General features: G+C 41.1%; 2 protein-coding genes across 8 annotated transcripts in view; both read left to right on the forward strand.

Moving 5' to 3' along the window:
• The window catches only part of CNDP1 (carnosine dipeptidase 1), a 20,696-nt gene extending 10,224 nt beyond the window's left edge, over positions 1–10,472 (forward strand). For all 4 annotated transcript variants that reach the window (XM_087757748.1, XM_087757737.1, XM_087757766.1 and 1 more), the window contains 9 exons: positions 17–179; positions 1,303–1,391; positions 3,323–3,523; positions 4,954–5,038; positions 5,594–5,754; positions 7,178–7,342; positions 7,538–7,679; positions 8,090–8,237; positions 9,101–10,472. In XM_087757748.1, the coding sequence (XP_087613874.1) occupies positions 17–179; positions 1,303–1,391; positions 3,323–3,523; positions 4,954–5,038; positions 5,594–5,754; positions 7,178–7,342; positions 7,538–7,679; positions 8,090–8,237; positions 9,101–9,206 (1,260 nt within the window). In that variant the 3' untranslated portion in view covers positions 9,207–10,472. The remainder of the gene's footprint in view (positions 1–16; positions 180–1,302; positions 1,392–3,322; positions 3,524–4,953; positions 5,039–5,593; positions 5,755–7,177; positions 7,343–7,537; positions 7,680–8,089; positions 8,238–9,100) is intronic.
• A 9,831-nt stretch (positions 10,473–20,303) lies between these two features.
• The window catches only part of ZNF407 (zinc finger protein 407), a 352,038-nt gene continuing 350,958 nt past the window's right edge, over positions 20,304–21,383 (forward strand). For all 4 annotated transcript variants that reach the window (XM_087757699.1, XM_087757707.1, XM_087757724.1 and 1 more), the window contains exon 1: positions 20,304–20,872. The gene's annotated coding sequence lies outside the window, so the exon portion shown is untranslated. The remainder of the gene's footprint in view (positions 20,873–21,383) is intronic.

Below are 21,383 nucleotides of genomic sequence, written 5' to 3' on the forward strand. Positions count from 1 at the left end.
TAACATTTCTCCACAGTTGCCTGATGGCCAGGACCTCCCACTGCCTCCTGTGATTCTTGGGAAACTGGGGATGGATCCACAAAACCCCACTGTATGTTTCTATGGTCATGTAGATGTGCAGCCTGCCAAAAAGGAAGATGGCTGGAAAACTGACCCTTACACACTGACCGAAATCAATGGTGTGTATCTGGTCATAATTTTTGTATTGTTATTTGAATACAGGACTCTCAGATTCTGAGTAGAAGGAGGCTTCCTGTATGTTTAACCACAGCATGAGGACTTCTCCCATGGAAATCTGTGGGACAAATCCAGTGCCTTTGAGTCTTGGTGACCATGCTGTGAGTAGTGAGACCCATCAGTGCTTAATATTTGGTGTGGAAGAGCCACCTGAGGTTAATACCGCTTTACAGAGTATTCAACAGAGGATCCATTTCTGCTTTAAAATTCTTGTTGGCTTATTGGACCAGTCATTATCCTCCCTCGCACTTCCCGTTCTTGCTTCATAACCCTTTAGTACCTCCACCTGCCATGCTGGCGCTAAGGAGCATTGGTGGTGGAAGAATGAGAGGCCCCCCCTTAATGTACTCATCCTTCCACTACAGCCAGTTGGGCATGAAAAGCTCCATTCACCTGAAGGACTAAAATTAAGGATGGAGGGTCAGCAGGGAATAAGACCAAGAACCCAGAAATCCTCATTCCCAGGCCTGTCCTATAGCCATTAAATCGCCCTTTCCCATCTGTTGGGACCAGTTCCAAACAGCCCTACTGCAGTAACTCTTCTGCCTCCAGTGGGGACTGCCACAGGTAAATCTGGTAGTGGCAATGCACAGATTTATCTTACATGAAACTGAAATCTGTGCCTGTATATAACTGTACAGTCGAACGCTTAAAAAAAAAAAAGGTACCTAGACTTGTAGCTTCATGCTTCTACTGTGGTATTTATTTGTGGGTTTTTTTGCTGCTTGTTACCCGGGCTGGCTGATGTGCACAGAAGCTGCATATTGTGCAAACTCTCCAGGCATGTCTGGTGTGAACAAACAGCTCCTAAGAACAAAAGTGAAGCTCAGAAATTGGCATGTAGCAGAAACCACAATATGACGTACATAAAAGGGGGGAAAAAAAGTGTACCAGTCCACTGGGAAACACCCATCACCTTATTTAAAACAAGTCAATGAAATCCTGATTCCTTTGACACTTCATCTGACACACCACTACAGCTTCTGTGGCAACAGGAATTTGCTGATTACATTGAAGTGACGAGAGAAGTTTCAAAGATTGCTTAAAAACTTTCCTCTTTTTAAGGAAATCTCTATGGCCGTGGAGCAACAGATAATAAAGGACCTGTCTTAGCTTGGATAAATGCAGTAGAAACATTTAGAGCCTTGAAATTAGTAGGTATCAATGAGGAACTATTATTGTTGTTGTTGTTTTATAATATCTCTCTGGAGGGATGCATTTACCTTGCTGTGAGTTTGATGATACAACTCTGTCCCAATGGACTACACTCATTTTGAAATACTAGCTTATTTCTAATGCTATATCCAGGGCACTGGTCCCACTTCAGTAAGAATCTGTCCTTGAGCATTTCTATTTTGAACAGTCTATATGCAATGTAAATACGGTATTGCTGGCATTGCCCTGCAAAGGGGAAAACACTGGGGGAAGCATTTAATATATATTACATACATTAAACAGCTTTGATACCCTGTTCTCTTGAGAGCTTTTAAAATGGTAAAATAACATACATCACAGATTGGCCATGAAGACTCATATCTGCTGTTATATTCTGCCAATCTTTGGTTTTGTCTACCTACAAGTTACCTTCAATTTATGTGTATGCATGAAGAGAACTAGTATCAAAAAAATGCTCATACGTAATGGGATGTTCTTTCAAGAATGTATTGGATTTATCAAATCAAATGCTTTGAATAGGTGCATAACCAGGTACAAATATACTCATAGCATGACACATCTCTAAGAATCAAACTTTTGCCTAAATTATTACAATGACCAAGACAGTTATCTTTAAATCAGTCTGCATATTTAATAACTTTCGGTTAGTTGTATCCCCAGTGCAAAGCTAACCCAACATATAGTCTAAGCCTATAACTTGGTTAGCAAGCATCCTTTAAGGTGAATTCACACAGCGGATTTTGTTAGATTGTTGAGAAAGAGTTTTGTGTCTCTGTTACAACATTATGGCACAAATTGAGCGTAAGTCTTGACTTTCAAAGTCCTTTTGCAACCTTCCACAAAACTGATGTTTTTCTTCCATCAATAGTCCTGAATTGACCTCAATGTCTCTTAAGTGCTAGCAAATCCACACGTTATTTGCCTACAGATTAGCTGTTGTAAGTAAGTGGATATGGTTATGGGGCTGCTTTTCTGCATCCCTCCAGTTTTTCAAATCACTAATAGGTATTTTGGCATTTTAAAAAGCAAGCAAAAAGAAATCTTTCCCATTTGAAGCTTTTCCCTAGAAAACAGCACAGACCATCAAACAATACTCATGAACAGTTTGTTTCTAAATTTTTTTGTGGTCATTCGATGAACCATTCGTGAACCCATCCATAATACAAGTTCATTTAATTCTACGCATTTGTTCCTGCATTTAATCTGAGCATTGAATCAAAAGATAAAACATCTTAAAAGCCATAATGAGAAAATGAATTGGAATGGGAAACAGCTCAAATTTATTTCTCCTATGGGACGTGTCAGCATTTCTAACTCGCGCTATTCCATAATAAAAGTTCTCTTAATTACCCTTGGAAATACATTCTTATGAACTAGCAGGCAAATGAATTCATGAGTGCTAAAAGGACAATTATAGTGGAATCACCAGCAGCATTTTTACCACTGTATGACTAACTCTGGCAACAGATAACATGTTGGGAAAACAGCAGCAGTGGACCTCTGCCCACATGGGCATTAACAGCAGAAATATGAGAGGCAGGCAATTTTCCGTGAAAATGCAACTGTTATTACACAGGCTTTCCAAAGCAATTAGAAAATTTAATAGTACTGAGAAAAATCCTGTTTTATGAGACAGTCCAGCAAGTTTTCTGGAAACACAAGGAAAAAAGTTATCACTTTTATTCTCCTTCAAAAATGAAAAGTACAGAAAAACATCAAGAACAAGTTCCTCTGGGAAACTACACATGTCTATTTATCAATGCCCTTTCTATTGAAACAAGCTATATATCCTATGCCCTTCTCTTCCTAACACAACACGTACTGCAAACCAGTCTGCTTTTGATTTTTTAAGAATTTTTGGTTTTGAAACTGTGTGTTCCTTACCCAGACTTCTCTAATGTTCATTCAGGCTATGCCAGTAAACTTCAAGTTTGTCATTGAAGGCATGGAAGAAGCAGGGTCCTTGGGGCTAGAAAAATTACTTGAAGAAGAAAAACAGTGCTTTTTCTCTGATGTTGATTATATTGTGATTTCGGACAACCTCTGGCTCAGCAACAAGAAGCCTGCCCTTACATATGGGAGTCGGGGAAATGCCTGCTTCTTTGTGGAGGTAAAGGGGACAGGTTCATTTGAACTGGGTCCCTGACCAGACAGCAGTGATGTACGTGTAACCACATCTATATCTGCATGCAGAGAAAGACTGAGAGCAACCTTAATGTTTACAAATACAGACCTTTCTTCTATATCCTTTTTTGCTTGTGCACATTTCCCCCCTCATTTCCGTTCAATTAGCCTTATTTACTTTCATTAACTTTTCTTCAATCATCGTTTCTCCACTTACGCTCTCTCTCCTTGATCCCTTTCCTGTCCCATTACTCTCTTGCTGCTCTCCCAGTCTTTTCTCATCACCCCCTCTGCACATCAACTCTGTTCTCTTGCAGCAGTGTCCTTACACCCCTCGACTCACTCCAGAACCATTTCTCCTGCAGCTCTGCCCTTTTTGCAGCAGATACTGCTTAGTGCAACACATCTGCCTAAAGGGATTCAATTTAGTTGGATCCCTGGGTTTAAAAGCCACACAAAATTTTTGTAACCATTGGCAGAAGCAAATAATAGTGCAGTGTAGCATATTTAGCAGCCAACATGAGCTACTGTGAAATGAAGAGCAGAAATTTCTCATCTGGAAACTTCCTGATGAAGCATAAAAGGAATTCAGAGAGAAGATTAAAGAACTAGAGAACTAAAGAAAAATCTGCATTAACCTTTATGTCTGAAATAGAATGAAATTTGTTTTTAACCAAAAGAGCCTCAGCAGCCTTGATTCAATTCTTCTAAGTCTTGGTTAAGAAAAATGATGCTATTAAAACATCAAAAATGATCTCTGCCTGCTACCAGACAGTGGGCTGTAATGAGGTCTTGAGAAGAATAAACAAGTTTGTTGCAGGCAAACAGTTTATGACAAACCTGCATATGAAAATGTGTCTGGGAAAAGAACCCATTTAATAAATCAAATGCCTCTCTCTATTCTAAAGCTGTATGATTCAAGAGACCTCTAAATTCTTATTTGTTGCAATCTGGAATTAAGGTTGGACATATATTTTTTTAATGCAAAACAAGTAAGGTTCTTTCTTCCCTTTGTTATGAAGATTTTGCACTAAGTAAAAAGGATAGAGAACTTGAAGCATTTATTCTGTGATGTTAGAAACAGTAATGTGCAAGTGTTTCACTTACGGTGTATTTAATCTTACTGAAGCAAAGGAGGGAATGGAGAGGGACCCTTGCTTTCAAATGCCTGTAAGTGCTATAGACAGCTGAATTTCTCTCTCTAGTGGTTAACAAGAGAGCCCTATCTTCTCTTTACCAGAAGCAGATTGTTCCTGACATGATGTTTTCCATTTTATATATAGAAACACATAATTGTTTTCTATTCATTTGTGGCCTAATTTAAAAAAATTGAAGCCACCAGTTGCCGTGGAAAGCAAACACTCACAGAAGAATAAGGTAGGGAGTGTTCATATGTAATCGGTGGTTTTGGTACAGGTTGAATGTGGCAGCAAGGACCTTCACTCTGGGACTTTTGGAGGCATCATTCATGAGCCGCTGACGGACCTGATAGCTCTGCTGGGTAATAACATGCGTCATTGCTCAGGAGTAACGGGGGAACAACGGCTAGCAATCAGCCTAATGAAGATCAGTGCCATGTTTAATTGACCTGAGTAAGGCAAGTCTAATTGAAGCAAGATTCCCAGGCTTCCATATCTCAGCATAGCTATCATGGCAGGAGCTGAGGAGGGGAATGTCGCTGGTAAGGCCAGGACCTCAGACATGTGCCCGTTAAGCTGATGTCAGTCATGTGTCAATCAAGAACATCTAAGGATTGCTGGCAACTTGAATACGTACACACATAGCGAAACCTGACTTTTTAGTGCCGATTTGTATCTCAGTAGGCTGATGTTTTCACATCAGCAGCTGCTGCAAACAGCAGGTCAATGGTTTTCTTAATAAATATGAAAATACATCAGCACAGGTGCCACAACTTGATGGATGCAAACAGTTGCTAGTAGTTAGCTGTTAGGCTTACTCATTCAGTAAAGAGTTAGGTAGAACAGAAAAGGCATTGTGATTGCCAAGTGGAAGAAATAGGTCCCAGTTGTACTGATATCTCTATCTTATTTTGTAGACAGCCTTGTGGATCCCACAGGTCGTATTCAGATCCCTGGAATCTACGACAGTGTCGCTGCCCTGACGGAGGAGGAGAGGAAATTGTATGAATCGATTGAATTTGATCTAGAGGAACATAAAAATAATAGTGGCGTGAAAAAATTCCTCTACGGCACCAAGGTAACATAGAATCTGTATAAATGGTCAGTAGAAAGAGTTTAGATCACCCATTTGTAGCATTTATGCATAAAGCCAAATGGAAAGTTATTTTCAACTGAAAGTTATATTCAACAGCAAACTCAAAATAAAATAAAGGAGCACAAAGCATTAAAAGGCAAATAAAATTAATCTGCTGAAAATGCAAGCTACAGCATCTGAGGAAAATGATCCAAAATATGAATAATCAACGAAAAGGAATAATGCAAAACTTGGAGTGCATATCCTCTCCCCCTCACCTAACCAGCCAAAGAAAATAAGCATTAAAACCTCTGCATATGGCTTACATAGTAGGAAAGATGTTGTATTTGGCTCTGAAAAAATAGGGAGGAGGCTCTAGGCAGATGTGTTTTGGGGTGGTTTTTATGTGTTTAATTCAGATTTTGATGTCTGCTGAGCACACCAAAAAAGCACCCAAAGCTATAAGCCTCTCTTAGCCAGCATTTAAAAATTAAATCCTAAATAAAAAACAGCAGGTAAGGGCTGGCTCAGAAAGATCTCTCTGCACAAGAGTGGCAGCTGGGAGAAAGGAAAGAAGTGATTCATTTTTTTTATCGCTAACATAATTATACCAGTATAAGCTGTAATATGGATGCTTTTATTTCTGTGAAAAAGCCTCTGAATTAGCCTTAGCTAGACTGTAATAATCAGTAATACGGAAGTATAATGTAACTACACTAAATATGTTTTGATGCTTTACCTATATGAGGAAGAAGTGGTGCAAATTTTATATGTACATAAAGTTCTAGTGTCATAAAACTGCAGTAGAAGGAAAGGAGCTGCACCCTGGGGTTCTGCATGAAGACCAATTTATAATTTATATATTTCTCCTTTCTTCCCTTGAATAAACATTTTCTTTTTTTCTTTTCTTTTTTTTTCCCCCTTCTTATCTTCTCCAGAAAAACAGATCAACTTGGTTACTGAACATTATTATCTTATCTCTTATATTATTTAACGCTCATTAGTAGAATTTCTTCCCTGGTATCATCTGGGAGGGGTCTGGCTAAACTGGTCATAGGTTTCTCCTGCAGGAAGTTCTGAGATCAACAGATGGTCAAATCAGAAGTTGTTCTGATTTTTCTTTGCACTAGAATAATTTACTTCCAAGATATTTTAAAATAATGCTCCACTTTTCTTGCTGTGCATGAAAAGCTGTTCTCATCCAAATATTTCTAAAGGTAAATGAATGTTGACTGAAAGAAGTAGCATGTTTTAAAATGAAAAGATATGAGTGTGGATTTAAATTACAAATCAAATATCTTTAAAATACAGAGGTCCCCGAATACAAATTTTAGGATGGAGAAAGGTTGTTTCTTCCCATCAATTTATATAAATTGTGAATGGCTCCACTGTCATCCCTTATATTTTCAATGTTATTTTTTTGAAGGAAGAAATACTTCAACACCTGTGGCATTACCCTTCTCTCTCTATTCATGGGATTGAAGGAGCTTTTCATGAACCAGGAATTAAAACTGTCATTCCGGCAAAAGTCATTGGCAAATTCTCAATCCGTCAGGTCCCCCACATGGACCTTTCGGTTGTGAAACAACAGGTAAGAGGCAAGTCTTTTCTTTCACCTCTGCTGTGTAAACTAAGTCCCTCTTAGCACCTCACAAATTTACATCGAAAGCAGCAAACTGAACATTTCTAGCATTTATTTGTTTCTGAGAGCAGAAATGGGAGTGTGGGTGTAAGCTTGAGTTGCAAGAAGCTGAACATTTCTGTCTGCAATGTGTTTTCCCCACAGGTGGTGGAGCACTTGGAGGGTGTCTTTTCCAAGAGGAACAGTCCAAACAAACTGAAAGTGTCTATGCCTTTGGGTGCGAAGCCCTGGCTTGCTGATGTTAATGATCCAGTATACAAAGCAGCAAGAAGGGCAATAAAAACAGGTATTTTCCTTCTTTTTTCAGTCCTTAATGTGTCTGCAAGTGTGCAGCGGAATTGTGCTCATCCATAGAGCGAAAGGGATTTCCTGATTTGGTGCTACAGTCACTTACATCTCGTTGATGTACGCATCTTATTGATTTTGATAGAACAACTCAGCCATTGAGGCCTCCACCTCTTGCTGAATTGGGGTGTATTTAATAGGAGTAGCCAGAAGACCTCATTTAGTTCTTTCATGTACTGATACAAAGCCAGAGGTTTGTAGAGCGTGACTGATTCATGAAATCAATTGGCCACGTACTCAAAACAATACCTAGTCAGAAGTTCTTTATGTTTTTGAGTAGATATAGCTGGTATTTGGTAGCTGAAGACAGCACCTTTATTTCACTTAATGAATTCATTCTTTCCATTTCAGTTTTTGGAGAAGAGCCAGATTTTATTCGGGATGGTTCAACGATTCCTGTTGCCAGAATGTTTCAGACTATAACACAGAAAAGTGTGATGATGTTTCCAATCGGAGCAGCCGATGATGGGGAGCACTCCCAGAATGAGAAAATAAGCAGGTTTCTTTTATTTGTCCATTTGCGCTATAAGAGAAGGGGGGAGAACTGAAGTCCACGGGTACCCGCGCATAAGCAGTGCCAGATGGGAAGCTTTGCTCTCGACTGGACAGTCCCAAACTACTATCTCTGGCAAATTTGTTGCTGTGCCAAGCAGAAAGCAAAATTCCCAATCTTACGCATACCGCTACATACTCTTCATGAAGTGTTTACTCAGTCTTTAAATACATCGTACTGGCAATTTTAATTTCACTGCCAATTAAATTTGTCTCTCGTCTGAAAGACAATGATGTCACAGGCACCTTTCCGTCACAGCATGAATTTCAAAATATTCCAGTCAGGCATACTTGAGCTAATGGTTAAGTAAGGGTTTTAATGGTTTTCAGTATAAATGGATATGCAGGTGTATTTATATTACAGGGACCCAAACTAGTGTAATTATATCAAAATTAGCTTAAACTTGCCACTTGCATTCATTCTTTGAGGAGCCACGGTAAGACACTGTTCAGTGTGTTGCCTGAACATCTGTGCAGCTTCTGAGTCAAGTCATGCCGAGCTCGAGGAACTGGCGAATCCTACAATAATTCTCAAATTATTTTTTGTTGTCCCTCAGTATAGCCTCAGCCCTTGTGGCTAGAAACAATAGTTATTAGGGGACATAACCTGGGAAAAAGTTTCCTCAGTGAATCCTTCAGAGGAATGCCAATTGCAGGAAGTCCAGGATTTCTGTGCACTTCGTCCTTTTTTCGGGTGACTAATCCTGCAAATTCCTCTGAAGACCCTGAAAACTTCACCAGACTACGCCACTAATTTGAAGAGCAGAACAGCCTGACAGGGCTTCATTCTCTTTCTTTCCTTCTTCATAGACACAACTACATTGAAGGAACCAAAGTGTTCGCAGCCTTTTTCCTGGAGATATCAAAGCTACATCAGCACTTACATGAAACTTCCAACACGGAGACAAACAACTGATAAGCCATCACAAGAAAATCAGCAAAGGACTTTTTTAGTCTTAAGCTTTCTAACTTCCCAATCTAAAAACACCCCATATAAATCACATATTCAGTGGGTCTGAATTGGTGGAAAAAATAAATGCCATGCTATTACTTGGCATACTACTAAATGGCATGCATTTGTGATCTGGTCAATCAAGTGATCTTATCCCTAATGCTGTAAAATAGGGTTAGGGATAATTCATTCTTGCTGAGTGGAATATGTTACATTTTAGTTTTAAAATTCAGAGCAATGGGTATTTTGGCATATATTTTGTTAAAATGACTATTTCTGTTTTGTAGTATGCCCATGTTCATGCCGCCTAGCTCAATTTTCAGTTTCTGAATATGAGCAATTCTCAGCACTGTTGTTTCCTCCCCACGATATACAAAATTTCACTATTTAATTATTTGAAGAAAGGTCCACTATCATGTTAATCTCTTCCCTGTTCTTCACAGAAGGCTGTAACTAGGAAATGCAATACTATTAGCTTGCTGAATTTGATGCAAAGACTTGCCTAAGAACATTTACTTCTGGGAATAATCACTGAGGTCAATAGAACTGCAATAGTAAATAAACATTTCCAGGTCTGGATTCTGCCTTTTTCCCCCATTTAATCCAAATCTCCTCTTATTGTGCTGTGAGCACAGTTTTAAGAATCCCTACATAATGTTTCTTTAATGTGACTTTCTTCTTGTACAACAGAAAAAAGTTTTTGTAAACATCTGTTCTGGCCAAGGTCTGTCCTCAGAAGGGTGTTCTTCCACCCAACTGGCAACTAGTTGTTGATAATTAATTTTAAAGCATCAGATTACATTTATAACTAAATCAAAGGCAAATGATGTGTTTTGAAATTAAAGCAATAGTTGACAGTTCTGTTGCTGTTTGGGCAGAACACCTAACACAAATGACACAAATGATTTCTATTATAACATGTAGTTATTTCACACACAACCAAAGTAACTGAACCAGATTTAAACAAAAACTTAGTAGTGTTATCCCTACTGTTAAAACCAATGACATATTAATTAAATTACAGAAAGTAGTTGGTATCTTTCCTGTCTCTCCTGCTCTCTCTCCTGCAAAAATTTCCAAGAATAAGGGCATAAGCTGTGGATGTGGGGTCTATAGAAGGGAATATTGTACCACAGATAACATGCATGAACAGCTGATGTGGAAAGTTATCAGGATAAAAGCCTTGGCTGAATTTAAAAATGTAAATAAACAAGCTTCTGATTTTTAGTAGCTCACCTGAAATTCCTGGGAACTGGATATAAAGGTAGCTGGCATTTTAAGAGGTCTGGGAACAGTAATAACCCAGGATACTTAGGTTTCAAATCGGGTTCACAATAAACGCCCATTTTCAGACTTCCCCAGGGCTGTGAGGCTCACAGTTCAGCTGGTAAGAACTGAGTAAGGATGCTGGCTGCTGACAGCGTTCAAGGGGAAAAGGAGGACCCAGCTCAGTCCCTCTTACTTGTGTTGGCTCTGCAGACTGTGTAACTGCAGTGTAACTTGTGGTGCCCACGTCAAGAGAGAGGACACCGAGGCAAGGACCGAGCCTCCAAGAGCAGAAGACTCCAGTTTGCACGTCATCAACTTGCAGAACAGGTCCTCTACAGTCTCTCAGCTCCCTTTGCCTGTTTAAACCATTTAGGAATGAGCACAGAAAGGAACGCTGCAGGGGAAAGCACTCCAGCACCCGCGCAGGACTCAGGGCAGACCGGTCTATGCTTAAAAGCTATCACTCCATAAAGGTAAATGATTGAATTTTGCTGAAGTATTTAAGGACATACAATTGACATAAAACATTATTTGCAATCTCCTGTTTTGCAGTGGCTTTGGAAACTGACTTCAACCATCGTTGAAAGAACAGCTACTCATAAATATGAGCCTTCTGGCAGAAGAGTAGAAAGCTCGGTGAGTTTTTGGAAGTGGTATATTTCCTCATGCCAGAGGTATGCAGGCTGTGTTTCTAGGACTATAAAACAGTACAATCCATGCTGTCTATGGGCTCTACAACATGAAGAAGTGCAACTGAAGGTTGGCTTATGCTAGATGTAGTTTCTTCTGTTGCTCTTTGGAACACCAAATAAAAAGACTCAACAAAGACAGCCTCATTTTATAAGCACAGGCACTATCAGAGCAGTGCACTGAAATAAGGTTCTGCTCTATAACAGCCACTTACTGTCAAGTAAAAAGCATGTGTGTGAAACCAATGAATTATGCAGACCATCTTCATGCCTCCTTCAGTCCCAGAAGAAAGAAATAGCAGAAAACTTCAATTTCAGATTCTCCTGGCCATGGAAGAAAGCACTGGGGAAGCCACTCCTGCCCACGGGGGTATCCAGAGCTATGCTTTCCCTCTTAGATCAAGACACGGTATCCACCAGTCTTTCTCTTCTTTTTTTGTCTGGTGTGCAGCATCTTATCAGCCTTTTGAAAAAAGTATTTGGTGTGCATTTTTCCGAGGTCTGTACTGTTACACACCATTGCTAGCAATATTGCTGCTTGGTTGCATTAACAGCTATTTGTTGCCACAGTAAGTTAAAGATAACTCTAAAATAATAGTGTTAGAAATTCAGGTTTGCGTCTATTTGTTAGCCTTATTTTAGATATGCCATATCCCATGTCAGAGCATATTAGATATTCTCAAATCCTGACCAACTAACTACAGAAGTCATACGTACACTTTGTATGTGTACATATGCATGTATGTAGCTGTATATATATATATATGTATATATACATACACTCGCAAGATCTAATCCTGAAATTGTTACTAAAAAAATTTCTTGTTCATGCCGATTCAGGTATTTGTTATTAAGTGTTGAATAACGGCTTTTGGTTTTGGCCAGTGTATGTGGAAAACTACAAATGTTACAATATGTTTATTAGCACAGTTTACACACAGTCACAGAAAAAGGACACCAAAAAGAGGTGACATTTCAGTGTAAATTGGACTGGTTAAATTTTAATTTTTTAAAAATGAATTTAAATTTTATTCTAGACTAATTTTTAATTTTAGACTAAATTCTAGACTAAAATTTTATTTTTTAAAATTAATTTAAATTTTATTCTAATTTTTACACTGTGGTCTAGTGTTAATTTGTGTTTACTTCAGAGTACCTCTTCACAGTGAAACCTAAGTACCATTTGTTTCACGTATCATATTTGTATAATCCTGTAAGAGGATGCTTTGCTGATTAAACCTACCCAGGTAGTAAGAAAACAACTTTGTGGGGATGTCCAACAGCAGCATCTATACCTTTGAGAGCTTGATTGACGTATCAAAACTCAGATGCCTAGTGTCACTGGGGATGTCCTACAGTACCTGAGAAATATGCCCCAAGGATGGCAGACACAACTCAAGCCCTGTGTGAACACTGCCAGCGGAGTGGCTGAATGCAGCACCCCAGAGCACCTCTAATAGCACTAGGTGCCTACACACCGTGGGTCAAGGTCTGCCTGTCTCCCTGGTACATCATCCCACGTCTTCCCTCCTGTAGGCTGTACATCAATGTTGTAAGGAATCAAATACTCAAGGGTGCGATCATATTTTCCTACTAATTATTAACGTGAAAGAAGAAATTGGAACATTTTAATTTCCATTTAAAATCAGTGTGCTTAAGTGTGAAAGTTGCTTTTTTATATTAGATAAATACAGTTTTTAATCCTTAAGTAATGTCTCAAAAGAGAAGACTAAAAAATGTGCAGTCAGCTAAAATCATGGAGAATGAGTCAAATAATAAGATGCTGACAATAGGAGGTAAAGGTATAGAGAGAGGAGCAGCCTCCTGAGACTAAGAACTAATCAGGTCACCATCTGCTTAGCATGTGAAAGTGGAAGATTAGGCTTACTCACGTAGTTATGGTTTTCCTTTTCCGTAACATTACTCCCAAGAAGCCTGAATTTGACTCCTGCCAGTTATTCCTCTCGCAATATGGCATTTAGCTTGTTTGACAAAATGTTATACAATGCCTTGCTAGTTAAGGATGTCCGTAGCCCATGTTTGGCCAGGGAAGATGATTGTGCAACTGTGCCTTTACCGGTGACACAGGAGCCTGTGCCACAGTGGCTGGTGCCAGTGAGGAGCCACAAGTCACCTTGGTCCTGCTGGAAACGTCCACCTGCAAGTAACACGTAAAGTTAAAATACTGATGCATGAAAAAAGTCCTGAACACCATCATCTCACTTTATATATCCTACTTAGTCTCCCTGGCTCATCTCCATGTTGCTCATCACTAGGGTGTGAAGGGTGCCTATGTGTGCAAAACTCGCATATGGGTGCGTGTACATAACTGCATGCCCTTGTTCTCGCCTGCCTCCAGAGTCTGTCCTCTCTGCTAACAGAAACACTCACTGCCAGCTGTTTTCTGCCATGGATTTTCTAGGATGCTAAAAAAATTTGCAGTTTCTCATCCCTTCTCCTTTTCACTTGCTTTCTCAAATACAGCTGGTTTTAGAAGACTACTCCTCAAGAAAGATGCTGACTCTGGAATTGGTCAGAACTGCACACATTACCATAGTTTTGGTGCAAGTTACTCTCTTACACGGAAAAAGTGTGGTACTTTGCCAATACTTACAGCTCCAAGGTGAAACTTAATTGATCTTCAAATTTATACCTTGTATCATAGAATCACAGAGTATCTTGAGTTGGAAGGAACCCATAAGGATCATTGAGTCCAACTCCATATATGTCCATAGATGTCTGTATTTTGAGCTGCAGACACATCATGTCCTTTAAGAGGGAAGTCATTATATAAATATTTTAAGCATAAATATGAATAGAAAAATACAAACAGTTCCTTGTGATAGACTGCATTTTTTGTCTACTTGCTCCGCTGCCAAATATTTCAGTGATCTTCTCACTTGCATTCTTCAGAAACATGTATAAGAACGACTTCACATTATAGGCCATTTTGATAAATACGTAGTAAATGCTTTTCCTGTGATACTGCTACATTAGATGACGTAAAAACAGAGCAGGAAGTTCAAACTGACCTGCTAACAATGCAAGCATGGTGGTATACAATTTTGCCAGCTCTTTGCAGATTTTTTTCAACTGAAATATGAGCTTGAACTGAACTCAAGACACTGAGACATTGTTTGCTTATTTCCACTGGTTTCTAAGGAGGTAGGTGAAAGAGCCACTGACTTCCCAGCCCCGCCTGACGAATACCAGTTCCTGCAAAGCTTTTCAGCTGACTCTGCAACCCCCACGGAATGAGTTGAGATGGAGGGTGACAGAGGAGGTGCCTTCTTGCTTTACTGAGTTTTAAAAATTGCCAATACTGTCTGAAAGCACGCTTGCCTTTTGTTACATAATTCCTCTCAGGTTCCTTGTGTGAAACTTGCCATGGTCACTTACTCCTCAAGGCAGGAACAATAGCTGTGCTTCTTTGTGGATGTAAATTAAATAGGTGTGTAGAAGCGCTGGCAAAAACATAACTAAGCATTGAAATTGGATTCTATTTGCTAAGAAACATTACCCTTGGGAGGGGAAAGAAGCCAACAAAACCTTGCTTAAGCTTCAAAGTACACACTGCACAAGGTGCATCCTGGCAGCAAAGGCAGAGTCGTGTTCCTCTTCTGACGAGCACTTGAGAACTTCAGTGTGTAACTAGGAAACGTTTTCCACAAAGCTGACAGTTTACACGCGTTCTTATTCCAGTGGATGTAGCTCTAACAGGACTTGGATGCGCCTGCCAGGTGGATAAGATGCCGACTTAGCGAAGATGAAAGCTAAGGAGTAAATCTGTATTTCATGTAGTGTGACTTGCTTTCCAAGTTCTTTTCTGATCTGATCTGATACCACATTAAATCTTAAAGTTAATGTATTGATGCATAATGTACCAGACTTGATGTTTATATCTGAGATATTTGTCTTTCACAAATTTGCTTTGTGGGTTTGCGAGAGATGAATTATACAGTGGCAGAGCTGTAAATACTGGCAAGCTGGACATCTTCACACGTAACAGATAATACAGGGTAATAAATGAATCTCTTTCATTTTACTGCAATGAATTACCTTTTTGTTAAAAAAAAAACACAGTACAACAAAAACAAATCCTTGGAGGTTTAGCATTGTCAGCCTCCAGACAGACTTATATATAGCTGTACTTAAAAGAAACCAGACGCTGTGTACATATGCATGAATAATGCTGATGTTGCTACCGGTCTTAAAATCACGTCAGTGATCTCTCACGGTGAAATAACATGAAGTGCCAGCCAGCTGCATATTCCCCATCCTTTAGACACAGTTACAATTTTTAATTTTTTTTTTATTATTTTTACCTGTAAGAATAATTCAAAGATCATACTAGGCATGACTATTTGTGGACCTGAAGGTGATTTTTTTTCTTTTTTATTTTTTTTTTCTGAGCTTAGAACTGAAACTCTCATCTCTGTAATAAAAACTGGAAAATTTTCAACATGACACACCCCTGACATGCAACCTTCTGGTGTGAAGAAACAAGTGGTGGCAGAGCCCTCATAAGAATTTCATGTTTGTATCACTCTTTTTTTACACTTAGAAATTCAAGTTAGTACTGCTTTACTCACCTCCTCTGCATTACTGCCTTCCTGACAAGACAGCGAGCTCTATACGCAGGGTTACCATCACCAAGTTAGCAGCAACCCTGATGTTCCAGTGACTGCTTCAAACGACACAGTTTCATTCAATCACACTGGAAGGACCAGGAAGATCTGCCAAGTACATCCTTTCTCAAGGTTTTTTTTTTTGGGTTCTGGATACTGAAAGTATTGAAAAGCAGTGGAACAAAAGAAAATACATTTTAAACAAGCAAACAAACCCATGGTGAAGAGATGTTGTGCTAGCTTCGTTACCGGTGAACAAGCCAGCAGTGACAGTCTGTGGCACCTTTGCCAAGTCACCACTGTAATGTGCACACAGGAGCGCATGGGCCCAGGAAAAAAATTCTCTCTGGGTGGTGGTCTGCCTTAAAATGGAACTTTCTGAATGTAACAGCCTGAAGACTTAAAACACAGTGTCCATGGGTCAAAAATCCAATTGTCTGATTCACGTCACCTCAGTATTCAGCAGTGAGTAAAAAAAAAATGGAGATCTGATTTATTGGTACTTATACTGATGTCTGTATCTAGAAAGCCACACCCACAGAAACATAAGTGATGTCACTCGTCTGCATGTTTTGTGTTGTGTATGCAAAGCATTTTAATTGTGCTTATATACAATTGCTTTATATGACCACTTAGTACTATTTATTTTTGTGATATCGACCACTGTGATACTGAGCAGACAGCCCGTTGACTACTGTGCTAGGCTTTTACGTATCATAATTGTTACACCCTTCTCTTACCACTTCCCAGCTGTCCTGTAACTTGGCTTTAGAGGAACGTAACTCAAGGTTGTTTCAGTGTCTGACTAAAGACCACGTTTGACTCCTCCAGTGCCTCTGTGAAGACGCCTCTCAGTGCACGCCTCTGTGCCCATGGCTCCTGTGCCGCCATCTTGCAGGCTTCAGGGATCTGTTGTGTGGCCATCCGCAGCATCGGCACTTTAAAGATAAATACTCTCTAGTGGTCACTTCTAAAGCTGTCAGTCCAAGCTTCATAACAGATCATAATTCTGCTAGAAAAAAAACAGCCTTGCAGGATCCACATAAATATTGTCTTTGCTTTCCAATAGGAAAGGTTTTTTTAGCTACAATTATGTCTTCAGTTGTCCCAGTATAAAAGCAGAAAGGATACGTGTTAAGCCTGTAGCAACTCAGCTTCACTTCCCCTCAGGCACACATCGCGTTCCTCGCGTTCGGAAAAGAGGCTGGCGTGACCAACCAAGGCGGAGCAAGTCCAGTTGTTTCATTTCTTCAGGAGCTGAACAGAAAGCCTGTAATGGTACTCACGACAGCAGGCCCTGACGATGCTTCTCGTGGGCCACACGAACGGCGCTGCAGGCACTCTTACTCTCTTCTCTTTGAATTTGTGACTTTAAGTATTAGCCTTAGGATAAGGGGGAGAACTTCAGGCATTATCCTGTTTTTTTTTTAAATTCTTTTAAGTAAGTTCTACATGCAAACTTAAACTGCTATAACTAGTATTTTTCATTGAAAAAAACTATTATTTTCTTCTCTTGAAGCTGCTTAAAAATTTCCTTTTCTAAATTTTATGAAATTATAAGAAATTCAAACAGACCCCTTCTATGCATTCATTAAAGCCTCTGTGCATTCTTTCTCATTTTTCTCAACCATTTATACTGCAGTTATAGCAACAGGAAAAGTTGGGAAACCACATAATTTTTATCACATTTTTACTTGTTTGCATAAGGTTCTCTACATTACAACAGAAAAATTTAACCAAAAGGTACCTAGCAGCGAGTACTGCTGAAATTAGAGTGTTCGCTTACAGGAACCAGAAGGGAAGAGTGAGGCCTTTTTGTTCAGTCACCCAAATAAGATTTCGCCCAACAATTCATGCACTGAATTAAAAAAAAACAAAACAACAAAAAACATTGAGAAAAACATTTAGTCCCCCTTTTCAGCTGAAAGCCACCACTTGGTAAGGCTTTTCAAAGGTTACTTGTCTTTTCTATGGGGAAAAAGAATATTTTGCATTATAAAAGGGAAGGTATACACGTGTATATATGCATGGGTAATCAACATTAAAAAAGTTCCTGGTGTTTACATCCTCATTATTCTGTTCCATGTTTTCTTATGGGTGTAATTGCATTGTCAGAATAAAGATATATGCAGACTTTCTTCAAAAACTTACCACTCTGGGAAAAAATAATGGCGGTTAAGAAACTCTTATGGACAATACTGTCAACGCCTGCTTATCCTACGGACACGATGCAGTGTCCTTTGGAAGGCCTGTCAGAGACCTGGCCTACACAACCATCATCAAGTCATGGGGTTACTTTTCTAAACAAATTTGATGTGCAAGAAAACCCACGATTCGGAGTTGGTAAGCATGAGTACTGTGACTGCCTTTATGCTGCTGAACAACTGATTTCTGGTAATAATAACCACAAAGCTGTGTGTGTTTCCTGTACACGAACAAACATGGAACATGAAGTAGGAAAGGCAGACAGAGTTTTAAGTCACAGAGCTAAGTAAAGAGCTGGTACTACTCTTTAAATGAGCAACATTTCTAGTGAAATCAGTATTTTGGTGTGGAAGAAATATAGCAACTGCAGAATCATTCCTAATATCATATTCTGTTAGAAAATAAACACATTCTATGTTTACAATCCATTCACAAACTAATCTATCAACTAATGAATGCTTTACTAACTAATCATTAATTAGTATTAATTAATTAATTAATACTTATTTATTCGGTTTGCATTTTAATATATTTTAATCAGTATAAATATTTCAGAACAAAGAACAAGCATTTAAATTTTCAGCATGACTTTAAAATTATGTACATACCTAAACCAGAACATTAAATGCAAGTTATGTCTGTAAACGTTTAATAAATAGAGCTTAAAACTACAAAAATTAATTATTTTTGGTACAGATAAAATTTTTCTTTTATTAATAGCGATTCTGCCTTAATTGTTGCTTCTGCTATACCAACGGCTCCCTCTTCAGGCTATTCCTAAAAATTGTTGCCTCTCTCCATTTTCTGTTAGAAATACTTCAATTTACAGAACTCCAGCTCTCATGATCATGCCTTCTACCTCACTATGTTCCCCCTCAGTAAGCAGATGATAAAAGAACTGATGGACCAGGCATACTGACCTGGATATTACAACTATTTAAATACAGGTGTTGCTTGAGGCCCAGGCCTACAAAAATTCTTTCGCATATAAAAGGAATTCGTAAACCGCAGAGAAACCGAGCTTGAGGGACATCCAATGGTTGTTTTACCTATTTTCCCATGCTGAAAAATATCAAGAACAATTAGACTGTTATCAATTGGACTGTTCTTAATCAGATCGTTCTCAAAGCTGCCAATGGTTTCTGTAGTCTCTCGATAACCTACTAAAGTTCTCAAATGTCCTTACAAAGGCAAATGTATCTATAACCAAAGATATCTTTACTACAAATTAAGGAGTCTTCCTCTGTGTAGATTTATTATCATACAGAGGATGATTAAAATATGTACTATAACCCTGAGGTACTGGACAGAGAGATCCTTCTGCTACCTATGTTCTGTGTGATATTTATCTCCCGATACTCATATGTTTTAAACTTTGTTCATTCATTTCAATCTTTACCAAGACTCTGGTCGTTCATCTGGGTTCTCTGTTTTCATCTGATGAAGGGCTCAGGCTGTAGTTACCGCTCATCCTCAAACCATTCTTACTGTCCTTACAACCCACGCCAGAGCAAGCAATGCTGTGTCACAAGGCTAATAGATCAGGAATGACTAACTGGCTAAATAAAATGCTAGGTTGTTAGGCCTAATTAGTAAGCCTGACTGTGCCTTATATACACTGCATGACTGGAAAAAGGCAGTGAAACTCCACATTCTCAGTGGGGTGTTCTCTCCTCCTGACAGCCCCCCGCAGCAGCCCTGAAGAATGCTAAATGCTGTTTAACTAAGATACTTTGGCCTACTAGAAAATACTGTGCAATCAAAATATAAATTGTAAACCTGCACTTCTAAAATCATAAGCAACTGGGGAAAAGCAACCGCATTCCACCATGGATGCTAAAAGACTCTTCAGACTACGCTTCTTCAATTTTGTTATTAATCACGTGACTTAGCTTAAAAAAGGGGGAAAGAATGTAAAGTGTTTCAATATTACTGTTTCTTCACCAGCTTACAAACCGTAAGATGTTTTACAAATTGCCTCCCTCTCGTATTCAGGTGTCTCCCTTCTGAACCGCGTCCTCTGAAGAACACTGAAAGCAGTGCAGCCAATTTCTTGTAGAGTCTGTATCACCTTCAAATGATAGTGTTAATGAATGACTGCTCTGCACCATCTCACCTCATCCATTCTTTCCCACTCCTTCAAGGCACCCATTCCATAGACGAGAGCAGATTCTCACAGCACTGCCCGTGGCAAATGAGACCAAAAGCCCCCAGTTTATTTTACGCACACCCCTGCGCGGCACTAGCTTATAATGGTGCAATCCAGCAGCTACCGTGGCAGAGGCCACAAGCACACGAGGCTTTGCCAGGCGCAAATGTAGGTGCAGTTTTGAGCACTCCAAACACCCCATCTGCTGCCTCCCGCCAGCGCTGCCTGCTTTCGTCCGCCGGCGGCCCGGAGCTGTGGCCTCACTGGCACGTACGCCCTCAGCCAGGAGGGGCAGCGCCAACCCCGGGCACCCACCCGGGGCTCCCTCCTTCCCTCCCCGGCGAGGGGACCGGGCGGATCGGGCAGCAGCAGGAGACAGGCCGCCAGTGTTGCCGTCGCCGCCGCCAGGCCCGGGCAAGGGAAGATGGAGGCGGCGCGCGCCCGCCCGCTCCACCCCGCGCGGCGGCCGTTGGGCGCAGCCCCTCGCGCCCGCGGCGGCACGCGAGGCCGGGCGCTCGAGCGGCGCCTCACCGGCTCCCGCCCCGGCGCCACGTCACGTGAGCGGACCTCGCCCGCCTCCCTCCCCGCGCCGCGCGCCTCGCTCTGGGCGTGACGCAACACGGCGAATCTACGGCGCGCCACTTGTGACCAAGATCATCACAAGCGGAGGCGGACGGCTCCCCCCGCGCGGTAAGCCTTGCCGGACGCGACGCCGCCCCTTCGCCCCCACGCGCGGCGCCGCGGGGCGGGCGGCCGCTCCGGAGCCTGGCGGGGGAGGCTGATGGGGCGGCGGGGCCGTGGCCGTCCGGCGGCCGGGCCCGCGTCCCCCCTCGGGCTTTTTGGGCCTCTGTGCTACCGTCGTTTTTTTGGTCCTGGTGGGCGGGCGGCCAGCAGCAGCGCCCCGCCGAGCCAATCCCGTCCCTCGTCCCGCCCCTGCTGCCCGCCGAGTGGCCGGGGCGCCGAGGGCGGGAAGAACGCCCCGCGCGCCCATTGGCTGCCTCGGCCGGCCCGGGCGGCGGCTCTTCCCTTCCGCTCTACCGCAGGCGGCCGGCGGGGGGGAGCGGGCAGCGGGCAGCGGCAGGCCGGGGCCGGGGCCGGGGCCGGGGCCGGGGCGGGGGACCGGGGGGAACCAGGCCAGGCCGCATTGCAGTTCCGGCGGGCGCGTGCTGTGGGGGCGCCCCCCCTTCCCCCCCGCGGCGGA

This window comes from Nipponia nippon, unplaced genomic scaffold, assembly GCF_047370975.1.
Source record: "Nipponia nippon isolate SJK-2023a ecotype South Korea unplaced genomic scaffold, ASM4737097v1 scaffold_1, whole genome shotgun sequence".
NCBI classification, from domain to species: Eukaryota; Metazoa; Chordata; class Aves; order Pelecaniformes; family Threskiornithidae; genus Nipponia; species Nipponia nippon.